A 14,048-nucleotide genomic window follows, 5' to 3' on the forward strand; every position below is an offset into this window, starting at 1 on the left:
ACAAACAAAAACAAAACATAACAGTGATTGGTGGTATGAGTTGTTATGAACGAACGAATGCAACGCATTTGTCCGTGTTTCACTTTGTCTCGAACCGTGGTTGCGGAAAGTGATTGAGAAACTAGTGTCTCTTCGCGGCATGATGCACTTTCAACTCGTTTTTTTACTTGCTCGTCTCGAGCAAGACTGTACCAAATTCACATAACATGATTTGATTGATTTTTAGGTAGAAAGGGAAACAGCGTACCGCATTAAAATAAATTATCATTCATTTTTTTAACACCACTGGGCAAACAAAAAAACTAAATTAAAATCAAATCATCTTTGAGAGCAAGGGGGCCCCCTGGTGTATCGGGGGCCCTAGACAGCTTGTGCATTTTGCGTAAAGGGACGATCAGCTCTGAACACAGCTCATTTCTCAGTCACTGTAAGTAACAGAAAACACATGAAAACACGTGACTGAAAACCATATTCTGCTGCTGTATGTGTGAGCGTGGCCTATGTCATTTACTCTTTTTGACAAATGACAAATTCATTGCTATATTTTAATAGACACAAACATGTTTTATTTGTTTTTTAGATGTTCAATGATTGTCATGGTAGATTATTATTTTTTCTCTTTTATAACTATACATTACATAATGTAACTTATTAAATAATAGATGTCTTATAAAATAATGTGTGTGGTTAGGAAGAAATCTGCTCACCCTTTTCCATACCTTGCTCAGTATGTGGATGATGTCACCCTCCTTTAAATCCAGCTCATCCTGGTTAGTTGCTTCAAAGGGGAATATGGCCTTGCAATATTCTTTTACTGTAGAGAGACAAGAAAAAAAGATGATATATGTACAGTATGCCACACTTTGATTTGTCTTATGTAGCTACTATTGACTCTGTACTAAAAACTTTAAGTTGTGGAGTGCAACTAGTAAAGCAAAAGGTGCAAGTACACTTTAAGTACTATAAGAAAGACATACTAATCTATAATTTGGGTTTAGCTAATAACCAAGTGGAAGAAAACCTATGTATAACCAGGGCAGTCCGTATCAGCTGTTCATGTCTGTTCTATAAATCTCCTGTCATTATTTTGGTTATCACGTACAAATTTATCTCAACCTCCCCATGAACTCACCTTTTCCTTTGCTCTCTGCCTCTTTCTCTCCTTTAGGGGGTTCAGGGGTGCTCAAAGGGGTGGGCTTTGTGGCTGATGGTAATGATGGAATTGGCTAAAATGAAGCAGAATCACAAATGGATTTACTGACACGGCAGCCAGACAAACACATGCAGTTGCACACTGGTAGGTAGAGACTTCGAGACAGGTCAGCCATGCCTGGATGAAAGGAATGCTGGGCAAACAATCACTACTCTTACATATGCACAGATTTAATAGGACTAGGAGCGCATGCCGCATTTAGACTTTTTTTTTATTTTATTTATCCAAAACAGAGTAAGAATCTAGTATTTAGTAAATGATCTGACATCACATGTTATATGATGACATGTTATAAATGACATCTGAGCTCTTGATAAGAGACATAGTGGGTGATTCAACTGAACTGAATGATATAACGGGATGCAAAATGTGACAAAAAGGGAGAAAGGAAGGTTAATGCATTGGTTAAATGTATTAATATTGTAAACGGAGCTAAATGGCTTAAAACATAACATGGAAGGTCATTTGTGGCAAATTGAACAACTATAACATGACGTACACCAACATTTAAAAGTTTGGGATCAGTTTTTACTTTTTATTTAACAAGGATGCATTCAAATAACCAAAACTGACAGTAAAGATTTATAACATCACAAAAGATTTCCATTTTAAATAGATGCTGCTCCTTTGACTGTTTTCGATATTGATCATAAAAAAGAATGCTTCTTGAACACCAAATCAGCATATAAGAATGCTTTCTAAAGGATCATGTGAGACTGCAGTATTGGCTGCTGAAATAAATGACATAAAAAAAAAAATAAAAAGAAACCTGCAATAACATTTCACAATTGTACTGTATTATATATATATATATATATATATATATATATATATATATATATATATATATATATATATATATATATATATATATATATATATACACACACACACACACATTTTTTATGAGTATGCAAATATGATATTATGAAGAAATCTTTGATATACACAAAAAAAAATGCATCCACAAAATTTAGCAATAAACATTAACAAATAATTGAACATATCAATAAAAATTATCTGGAAATACTTTGTTTTTTCTTTTTCTAAAAATAATAATAATAATAATAATAATAAAAATCTATAGCTCTTTTCACAATAAATAACATTGGAAAGCAGAAAAACCAGTGAGCAAGCTAACTATGACAGTAGCAATGAAACATGACCTAGAAATATACAAACTTTTCCTACGTACAATAAAAACTGTAATTCTAAGTGTTTCATTATGTAAAAGAAAAATGTTAAATCAAATTGAAACCCAGTTTGAATATCATTGTTGGTAAGGATATAATACTATATAAATCAGAGTATGGGTTATATCACCAAAAATGTCAAAGCAAACTATTATGTTCTGATGAGACATTTCTTTCACTAAAGTAATGCGCACTGAGGAATCAATCACACACAACCAGGGGAATTTATAGTGGTTGTAAAAGGGTTCATCTCGATTTGAAGCTGTCTTTAAGAAGGAAATTGTAGTTGCAAACAGCTGCCTATAAAACTAACAAAAAGTTGTAGCTTCTAGAAATGTTAACACAATGCACACATCATTGACATGACTAGTAACTAAAATGTGCACGTGTATATTTCTGCAGATATAACAAAAGCACAGACAGGGATATTCTGCCCTAAGTTTGAGCTGTGCGGAGGAAAAAACATTAACAAGAGAAGCAGTCCATACCAGAATGCTTTAAAAACAGCCATCCTAAATAATGAAGTCCCAAAATAGAAAGACATATTCCTAAAAAGGAAGGTCTCATCATGAGACTGTCTGTCTATGCGGTAAAGTCTTGAGCAATCGATGGTAAAACTTGTAGAGCAGTTAGACATGTAATTACCCTTCAATGCTCCATTGCTCTTGGCTATGGGTATAGGCGGCATGATTTCCATACATGCCATGGCAATGATATAATTTTATATGGATCTATTATGTGCTACACTGGTTGGCAGTGCAGTTCCGTCTTCATAAATAGAGAATTTCTTCAGAATAACTTGCATATACAACTACAGCCACACATTATTTTTGATTGTGACATCTACAATTCTGAAAGATTTCTGTTTAAAGTGAAGTGTATACTGCATTTTCTGGGACTGGTACTAGTCCTGCAGTATAGACATAGGAAAGACTTTGAGATTATAAATAAGACATTGTCATGTTCAGAACTACACTTACTTTTTCTTTCCTTTCCTCATTGTCAGACGGTAATCTCTGAGAGAGTCTGAGTTTTACAGAGCCCTCTCTGAATATGTCACCAAAGCCGATGCCCTTGATCTTCTTCGGTTGGGCCATGTCTCCATTGCCTTGGTGAGGGGATGTGGGGCTAGACGCTCCATCTTGGTTATCTGTTAACACACACTTTTGTATGAGTACCACCAAAACAGGCTGTACAAAATTTGGATAAAAAAAAATAAAAAAAGTAATGTGTCATGTGCAAAGTAGACTGTACAATAACTGATATTTTAATTTGAAGTTTAAATTCACCTAACAAACACAAAAGCATAATAAATGTTATCATAAAAGTGATCCATACAAGTTGTGCGCTACATGCTAGGTTTTCTAAAGTCATACAATACATCTGTGTGAGGAACAGAGAAAAATTTTAGTTGGAACTAAAAATCTTGACATCTGCGCTAGCTATATTGTATGAAAGTTCGATGTCCATTCATGAATGAATCGTTCTTATGAGCCTAATCTTATTAATCTGAATCATTTGTTTAATCAGACTGTTCAGTCTGTTCATAAGCTTTAATGAATTAGAAAAACTTGAAAAAAAACTTAGTTTTTTAATTAGTTTTAATTTTAATTAAAATTTTACTATGATGCTTATTTACACTTTAAATTGGAAAACCTTATGGTAAAAAGGTTATAGTGGACAGATTTTACTTAAATTACATAATTTTTGTATGCATGGGTCGCGGAAGCTGGGGGGCCGCCCGGGCCTGGTTCCAGGTTACTTTTAGGTCTGGTATATAACCTAGGCTACAAAAATACATAGGCTATAGGCTCATATGAATGCACGATTAATCTTTAAAATCTTTAAGACCTTGATTAAAACACATGCAATCATATTCCTAAATTACGATCCTGCTATGTCCATTTAACCTTTGAAATGAAAGTCACATCTGAATATTTAAACCTGTTGCGGTTCAAACACAGATTTTGTTACATCATTTCTGTAGGTGGCGACCAGTGACTGTTAAAATGTATGTGATGTCTGTATCATTCATTTAAGAGATTTGTTTAAAAAAAAAACTGGACCAAACAAGTCTTCATTCAATTTTGTCATAATGAATTCATTTAAAGTAGCCTAATAAATATTTTTAAACAGCCTCATTTATAACATTAAATATACTATATTGACGAAAACTTTTGTCAGTAAACTCGCCTACATATTATTTTGTTTGGTTGTCTAATGTTCGGTTTTCAGAATCAAGAGAACTGTGATCTATATTCTAAAAATCTATTATTCAGAATCATAACTTAAAAATACACAGGCCTCTGTGTTTAAAAATATATGTATTAAAATATGTATTAAAAATATATTTGGCCTCTAACTACTAGGCCTGTAGTTCTAATATTAAAATGTGCCCCCTTCTTTTGGTTCGTTCCGAAATGCATGTTTATATGTTCAGAAGTTCAGGGTTGGCAAGAATGTTTTTCAAAGTCTCTCATGCCCATCGAGATTGCTTTCATTTGATCAAATATACAGTGAAACCGTAATATTGTGAAATATTTTTACAATGTAAAATAACTGGTTTTAAATATATTTTTATTCCTGTGATAACAAAACTGAGTTTTTAGCCGATTTTTAGTTTTTAGTGACTTGGTGCTCGAGAATAATTTCTTCTTATTATCAATGCTGAAAACAGTTGTGATGCTTGATATTTTAATGGAAATCATGATAAAAAAAATTTCAGGCTACTTTGATCAAAAGAAAGTTCAGAAAAAAAAGTTTTTTTTTTTTTATTATCTTACTGACCCCAAACTTTTGAACAGAGGAGTACATTTGGTCTGCTTTTTAAGACTGCTTCAGTTGGCCTAATGCCTCAAATAAATAAATTAATTAATATTATGAACAAAACTGCAGATGATTATGAATTATGAACTGTCAACTGCAGATGCCCTGACTAGGCCTAACACCTCCAAAACACCACACACACACCCTTAAACATCTGTTGAGTGTTTCCGTGTAAGGACATGCCCTCACTGAGATAAGCTGAGCAGTACCTGTCTCATCTGTTATGACGCTGGTCTCGGTCTCTTCAGATGATTCTATTTCTTTGACGAAGTTGGAAGGAAAGAGCCCAGACTTCCCATTCATGCTTCCGCTCCACCAGCCCTCCTCAACCTAAAAAACACTTAGTCAGCACTGATACAGAAACTGTCCAGTGAAATGCTCATTTTCAAAGGCCATGGGTCTCAACTGGTTTCACTTCAGGATTCAGATATTACACTGGACATCAAGTGACAAACCAACACAATAGCAAAATGGTTTAAAGCATAAAGCAAAACCGCCCTAAAAATGCAAAGACTTAAATATATTAAATTCTGTAATATTTTAAAGGAGATGTCAAGCATGTTTGCCATATTGGTATGTGTCCATTTATCTGGTTAGCATCTACTAAACTAGAATAATCTGCACCACAATATTACAGTTTGATTAGAAACACTGTCTTTGACAAGCAACACATGATATATGAAAAATTCAGCCTACATATGACCACTTATTTTATTAATTAACTAACTATTCACAATTATATAATTACTTGAATTGTTTAATTAGTATTTTATATACGGTAGCTGTTTTCCTTACTGTCTGCAACTCTATATATAAACAGACTTGCGACTTTTTGGCCCACAAATCATCATTGGAGAATCACTGATCTCCATAAATAACATTATGGATGAATTCACAAAGAATGTTTGAGAGAGAGAGTATGTAAAATAAATAAATAAATAAACAACATTTTATTACTAGCCCATGAGAAACATGGGCAACTAAAATGACAAGGAAATTGCTGGTTTCGAAAAATGAAAATTAAAGAACAACTACTTCAACATCATATCTCACATTGCAGCATGCAAAAAGCCAAAAGAACATATGCTATATGTTCAGCACAATTTCAAAACATCGAGTAACATTAAATACAAAAGACAGAAGCTGACCTCCTCAGTGATGTCAATGATATCTCCAATCTTCAGTTCCAGCTCATCTTCATTATGAGGCAAATATTCAAACAGGACTTTGCACTGACGTTTCTTGGGCTCTGTAATGAAAACTCAACAAGTCACTCTGGATCTCTCCTGACACGTCACTCAGCCATCAACGTGTGTATGCAAGGGGAGCATTTCCTCCAGCTACCTAAAGAGGGCTCAATGAGTATACAGTTGTGACCAAAAGTTTTGAGAATTACATAAATATTGGAAATTGGAAAAGTTGCTGCTTAAGTTTTTATAATAGCAATTTGCATATACTCAAGAATGTTATGAAGAGTGATCAGATGAATTGCATAGTCCTTCTTTGCAATGAAAATTAACTTAATCCCAAAAAAACCTTTCCACTGCATTTCATTGCTGTCATTAAAGGACCTGCTGAGATCATTTCAGTAATCGTCTTGTTAACTCAGGTGAGAAGAGGTTCAATTCTTGTAAAGAAGGCTTCAGGGCGTCCAAGAAAGTCCAGCAAGTGCCAGGATCGTCTCCTTAAGAGGATTCAGCTGCAGGATCGGAGTGCCACCAGTGCAGAGCTTGCGCAGGAATGGCAGCAGGCAGGTGTGAGCGCATCTGCACGCACAGTGAGGCCAAGACTTTTGGAAGATGTCGAGAAGGGCAGCAAAGAAGCCACTTCTCTCCAAAAAAAAACATAAGGGACAGATCGATCTTCTGCAGAAAGTATAGTGAATGGACTGCTGAGGACTGGGGCAAAGTCATATTCTCCGATGAAGCCCCTTTCCGATTGTTTGGGGCATCTGGAAAAAGGCTTGTCCGGAGAAGAAAAGGTGAGCGCTACCATCAGGCCTGTGTCATGCCAACAGTAAAGCATCCTGACACCATTCATGTGTGGGGTTGCTTCTCATCCAAAGGAGGAATGGTACCAAAACACCCTCCAACAGCAACTTCTTCCAACAATCCAACAACAGTTTGGTGAAGAACAATGCATTTTCCAGCACAATGGAGCACCGTGCCATAAGGCAAAAGTGATAACTAAGTGGCTCGGGGAACAGAATGTTGAAATTTTGGGTCCATGGCCTGGAAACTCCCCAGATCTTAATCCCATTGAGAACTTGTGGTCAATCCTCAAGAGGCGGGTGGACAAACAAAAACCCACTAATTCTGACAAACTCCAAGAAGCGATTATGAAAGAATGGGTTGCTATCAGTCAGGATTTGGCCCAGAAGTTGATTGAGAGCATGCCCAGTCGAATTGCAGAGGTCCTGAAAAAGAAGGGCCAACACTGCAAATACTGACTCTTTGCATAAATGTCATGTAATTGTCGATAAAAGCTTTTGAAACGTATGAAGTGCTTGTAATTATTGGGGGTGCACCGAAATTTCGGCCGCCGAAAGTTTTCGGCCGAAATGGCATTATCGGTTTCGGGCCGAAATAAAAAAAAACAGCCAAAAACATAAACCGAAAATGAATGTCACCCGCCCCTCCCATCCGTGCACAAGCGCTTAGGTTTCACTCACGGTCGAGCTGTTATCACGCGTCTGCCTATCAAAGATTAAGCATGTCAAAGGGCTGTCACAATCAAAAAAAGCTTGTCACAAAAGCTGCACAATCGATCGGACCAACCAACACAAGTTTCGAAAACGAAAACAGGGAATCGATTTTAACGGCCTTCTCTCGGAGCGCGTCCAGCTCGTCACTATACGCTCGCAGCGAACGCGCGTCACACAGCAACTGCAGGTTCTGACACACACACACACACACACACACACACACACACAGAGCCTAATAGTGCATAATATCAATGTAGCCTTCAGTAATGTTTTTCATTGATGTTATGGCAGTCCACATTGCTGACTTGTGCGCGTCTCAAGCGCCCTCTTTACGTTCGCCCTAATGCCTGTTTAGTTGTCAGTGGATTTGCCTATATTTGTCGTTGAAAAACGGATCAACGCCAAATATAGGCAATTTACTAACGATTCAATGAACACTTTGCCTATGTCTCAAAAATCGAACAGGATTTTTTTTTTCACAAAAGTGACAGCCCTGAGAGGACACCAAAGTTGCAATATGTAACATTTGTTCTGCAAAAATCTCCAAAATTGTGGATTTTTTTGCACAATTTAAAAAAAAAAAACTACAACCCGAATTCCGGAAAAGTTGGGACGTTTTTTAAATTTTAATAAAATGAAAACTAAAGGAATTTCAAATCACATGAGCCAAAATTTTATTCACAATAGAACATAGATAACGTAGCAAATGTTTAAACTGAGAAATTTTACACTTTTATCCACTTAATTAGCTCATTTAAAATTTAATGCCTGCTACAGGTCTCAAAAAAGTTGGCACGGGGGCAACAAATGGCTAAAAAAGCAAGCAGTTTTGAAAAGATTCAGCTGGGAGAACATCTAGTGATTAAGTTAATTGATATCAGGTCTGTAACATGATTAGCTATAAAAGCTTTGTCTTAGAGAAGCAGAGTCTCTCAGAAGTAAAGATGGGCAGAGGCTCTCCAATCTGTGAAAGACTGCGTAAAAAAATTGTGGAAAACTTTAAAAACAATGTTCCTCAACGTCAAATTGCAAAGGCTTTGCAAATCTCATCATCTCAACATCATCAAAAGATTCAGAGAAACTGGAGAAATCTCTGTGCGTAAGAGACAAGGCCGGAGACCTTTATTGGATGCCCGTGGTCTTCGAGCTCTCAGACGACACTGCATCACTCATCGGCATGATTGTGTCAATGACATTACTAAATGGGCCCAGGAATACTTTCAGAAACCACTGTCGGTAAACACAATCCGCCGTGCCATCAGCAGATGCCAACTAAAGCTCTATCATGCAAAAAGGAAGCCATATGTGAACATGGTCCAGAAGCGCCGTCGTGTCCTGTGGGCCAAGGCTCATTTAAAATGGACTATTTCAAAGTGGAATAGTGTTTTATGGTCAGACGAGTCCAAATTTGACATTCTTGTTGGAAATCACGGACGCCGTGTCCTCCGGGCTAAAGAGGAGGGAGACCTTCCAGCATGTTATCAGCGTTCAGTTCAAAAGCCAGCATCTCTGATGGTATGGGGGTGCATAAGTGCATACGGTATGGGCAGCTTGCATGTTTTGGAAGGCTCTGTGAATGCTGAAAGGTATATAAAGGTTTTAGAGCAACATATGCTTCCCTCCAAACGTCGTCTATTTCAGTGAAGGCCTTGTTTATTTCAGCAGGACAATGCAAAACCACATACTGCAGCTATAACAACAGCATGGCTTCGTCGTAGAAGAGTCCAGGTGCTAACCTGGCCTGCCTGCAGTCCAGATCTTTCACCTATAGAGAACATTTGGCGCATCATTAAACGAAAAATACGTCAAAAGATGACCACGAACTCTTCAGCAGCTGGAAATCTTTATAAGGCAAGAATGGGACCAAATTCCAACAGCAAAACTCCAGTAACTCATAGCCTCAATGCCCAGACGTCTTCAAACTGTTTTGAAAAGAAAAGGAGATGCTACACCATGGTAAACATGCCCCGTCCCAACTATTTTGAGACCTGTAGCAGAAATCAAAATGAGCTCATTTTGTGCATAAAATTGTAAACTTTCTCAGTTTAAACATTTGCTATGTTATCTATGATCTATTGTGAATAAAATATTGGCTCATGTGATTTGAAAGTCTTTTAGTTTTCATTTTATTAAAATTTAAAAAACGTCCCAACTTTTCCGGAATTCGGGTTGTATTTTATTTGATGGAACATAAAACTTGAAGAATAATTATTATTTATATTTACTGTAAAAAATATTTTGTTTTGTTATGTAACTGTTAATAAAAGTTTGATTATTATATTGTGATTTTTCAATTCAGATCCATTAAATCCAAGCAATATATATATACGTTTTTAAAAGAAGCCATTTTCGGCTTCAGTTTCGGTTTTGGGCCAAGTGCATCCTAAATTTTCGGTTTCGGTTTCGGCGCAGAATTTTCATTTCGGTGCATCACTAGTAATTATATTTCAGTACATCACAGAAACAACAGAAACAAAGTTCTAAAAGCAGTTTAGCAGCAAACATTTTGAAAACTAATATTTATGTAATTCTCAAAACTTTTGGCCACGACTGTAGACTAGCACAATCAGGAAGGGTCTCAATTAAACTCTCAATTAAACCTGTATGCACATACACTCTCACACACAGATTCCACACCCTGTGCCCGAGATGATTTTGTTTGCTCCATATTACATTCCAACTTAAGACACGTTACCGGTCACCCAAAAACTAAACTGAAAAAAATCTTGTTCACTACTTAAGAAGCTTCTAATACTTGTGAACTGTGAGAAATTAGCAATTATTTAAAAATTACACTACAGTTGAAAAGTTTGGGATTTTTATTTTTATATATTACTTTTATTCCGTCATGATGCAATAAATTGATTCAAAGTGACAGTAAACATAAAATGTATTTAAAAAAGTTGTTTTTTCTTCACATTAAAATAATTCTGATAAAAACATACATCAATTATTTTAGCATACATAAACACTTTAATGCATCAATTATTTTGTTGCATGCTAATTAAGGCTGCATTCTTTGATCAAAAATAAAGTAAAAACATTAACAGTGTAAAACATTTTTTAAAGTAATTCTTTCCTGTACGGCATAGCTGAAATTTCTGATGCCATTTCTCCAGTTTTCAGTGTCACATGATCCTCCATAAATCATTCTATATGCTGATTTGGTGCTCAAGCAACTTTTCTTAACTAAAATGTTGTTGTGCTGCTTAATTTTTGTGTAAATCATTAGAGATTTTTCAGGATTCTTTGATGAACAGCAAGTAAAAAAAAAAAAATTATAAAAAAAAAATATATACATATTTTTTTACATTATAATTGTCTTTACTGCCCTTTGCGATTAATGTATTGCTTATCAATTTAAAGCTTTTGATCAGCTTAATAATTATTGCTGAATAAAAGTATTAATTTCTTAAAAAGAAAACTTTCTGACCCAAACTTTTTCTTTTTTTTGTGTGTGTACTACTACTTAGTATTACGTTAATGCCACAGTACATGAATATAATATTATTTCATTATCACTGTATATTGAAATACTACACTATTGGCATCAAATTCTACACAGTACTGTTTCGTTTAGTAGAAGGCTCTCTATGGCTGGCTTGAAATGTAAGCTGCATTGAGCAGAAACTAAGTATATATAATTTGCTCAAGGGTACAATGTGATAAACCTGCACAGTAGCACAGAGGAAGTGAATCAACACAACTACATTCCACTGTTATCACAGTTTTAGATGATCTGTTCAGCAGAAACCTTAAAGGTAAGACAGCACCACAATCGTTGTGTGTTCTGTGACAATGTTTCCATGCAGCTGGAGAGGATCATGTGCACTTCCTCTAAAATCTGAGACAGCCGTACACTCAAGACTTAAAAAGAGGAAATGAAAACAGGTTTTATGAGCAGATAAGAAAGCAACTGGTGCCCACTACTGGCCAAAGCGGTCATCGGCTCAAAAAATTATCTGCTAAACTCTAAGATTCCATCAAACAAACACACAAAACGTAAAAAAAAAAAAAAAAAAATTTTTTTTTTAGAATTTGTGAAAGATCTTACCATATGCTGTATTATGGCAAACTATATAAAAATCATCTCAGCCTGCTGTGACAAATCATTCTGACAAAAAAAACTCCCACAATGACACCAATAACCAATCGACAGTAAAGATGATGTAACCCATCATGCTTATATCATTGTCCACTAGACTGAAATTAGACCACCACAATCTATAGACCACATGGCCTTCATCCAAAGACATTTCAGTTAACTCAAAGTCAGACAGCAAACTCAAACATGCAAAATGATTTACAGGTAGAATGTGTTCCTGATTGGCTGCTTTTGCTCAATGGTTAAAACGCTTGTTGTTGAGTCCAGGGCTGTCACAGAGACAGATATGTGGTCTGTCAGGTAGAAGGGACATTTTATGTGTGGTATTCTAAAAAGAAGAGTGAAAAGCTGTTAGAATTTGAAATGACAAAAGACGCACTCTTTTTTGAGGCACGGGGCTGAGAATGGGGTTGTAAGCCAATTCCTCCTGCTGGGATGCCATAGGTACTGATCCTCTGCACCAGGCTTGCCACATTCCCTGATGCTCGCCTCTGTATCGGAGTCTCAATCATCTCCTTCACTTCTTTAACCTCCTTTGGCTCCTCTTTGGACTTTGGCTCCTCTTTTTTCAACTCCTTGATTCACACACAGACACACACACAAAATAATCAAATCACATATAGCATCACATATAACAGCAGTATGACAAAAAAAATAATAAAACATGTTAAAAGTTATTTTATACCACAGACATTACATGTATCATGGTATTTTCCCTGAAAAGTCATATGAAAATGCTTTATAGATTAAATAATCATATGACACTGCACAAAGAAAATGCTGCACAAATGAAAGGTAATTCAGCATTTTATTTTTAGCAAATTATTTTCTCAGTTTGTTTGGAACCTAACAGACGTTCCAATATCTTCATTATACAAGTAATTTCTCTCATATTAACTTCTGTATTTACACGTTACCATGTTTCTTTGTCACTCATAGCATTGCTAGTATATATACTACGGTAGAAATCAGTGGTTCCCAACCCTGGTCCTGGTGGCACCCCAACACTGCATATTTTGCATGTCTCCTTTCTGTGACACACCAATTTAAGGTCTTGGAGTCTCTACTAATGAGCTGATGGTCTGAATCAGGTGTGTCTGATTAAGGAGACATGCAAAACATGCCTAAATTATTTAAATATAAATGATTTAGCAAAACCTGTTTGATAAATAAATACAGATGTTTTTTCAGTAATACAATACATTTAAAAAATCTGAATTTAAAGCAGTATAAAATCAAGTGAAAATGTCAGAGAATTCAACAATCATACACCCAACAGCACCTATAAGTTTTGTTTATGAATGCATGAATTCTTTATTAGGTTTACATTCTACATTTACATTCTTCACACCCACATTATGTAAAACTCTACAGAAACCACTGACTAGCACCTTCATTCACGGTTTCCAAACATGTAAATTCAGCAACACCACACATTCACAAAAAGGTGGGAAGAGAGAGGCAGGAGAGAAACAAAGTAGTGATGAGATCTCCAGCGACATCAGACAGCCGAGTTCTCATAGGCCCCGAGAAGTTAGTTCTCAGCTCATCCAGATGAAACTTGCTTTGTGCTTCTCTCTCTCTCAATGATATTTGTATTTGATATGGATATTAAGAGGATCTGAAGTATAGCACTTCATAATATGAACAAGAATAAAAGAATCCTGAGCTGGCAGAGCAAGTGTATTACACCTATTTAACTTCCAATTCAGCACTGAATTAAGAAATTGGAAATCAGCCATATATTTTCCCCTCTTCAAAGGGGGCTCCAAATCTGACCCAAATTTTTACACCCAATTTCCATCCTACCATGCCTTGCCAAAGTTATGGAGAAGCTTGTCCAAAAACAGTTAAATGATTTCCTGGATAATAATCGTATATTATTTAATATGCAATCTAGTTTTTTGAAAGGGACATGGGTGCATAACAGCCACTACAAAGGTCCTTGATGATGTAATTACAGCATTAGACAGCAAGCAGGTATGTATTGCCACATTTATAGACCTT

General features: G+C 35.9%; 1 protein-coding gene across 5 annotated transcripts in view; it reads right to left on the reverse strand.

Annotated features, from left to right (window-relative positions):
- The window catches only part of cd2ap (CD2-associated protein), a 60,381-nt gene that overhangs the window by 21,289 nt on the left and 25,044 nt on the right, over nucleotides 1-14,048 (reverse strand). For 3 of the 5 annotated variants that reach the window (XM_059512454.1, XM_059512453.1, XM_059512459.1), the window contains 6 exons: nucleotides 12,421-12,616; nucleotides 6,381-6,481; nucleotides 5,442-5,562; nucleotides 3,387-3,556; nucleotides 1,133-1,226; nucleotides 708-814 (listed from right to left, as the gene is read on the reverse strand). In XM_059512454.1, the coding sequence (XP_059368437.1) occupies nucleotides 708-814; nucleotides 1,133-1,226; nucleotides 3,387-3,556; nucleotides 5,442-5,562; nucleotides 6,381-6,481; nucleotides 12,421-12,616 (789 nt within the window). The remainder of the gene's footprint in view (nucleotides 1-707; nucleotides 815-1,132; nucleotides 1,227-3,386; nucleotides 3,557-5,441; nucleotides 5,563-6,380; nucleotides 6,482-12,420; nucleotides 12,617-14,048) is intronic. The other 2 variants (XM_059512458.1, XM_059512457.1) reach the window with 1 other exon arrangement.

Source organism: Carassius carassius, chromosome 27 (assembly GCF_963082965.1).
Source record: "Carassius carassius chromosome 27, fCarCar2.1, whole genome shotgun sequence".
In the NCBI taxonomy this organism is placed as follows: domain Eukaryota; kingdom Metazoa; phylum Chordata; class Actinopteri; order Cypriniformes; family Cyprinidae; genus Carassius; species Carassius carassius.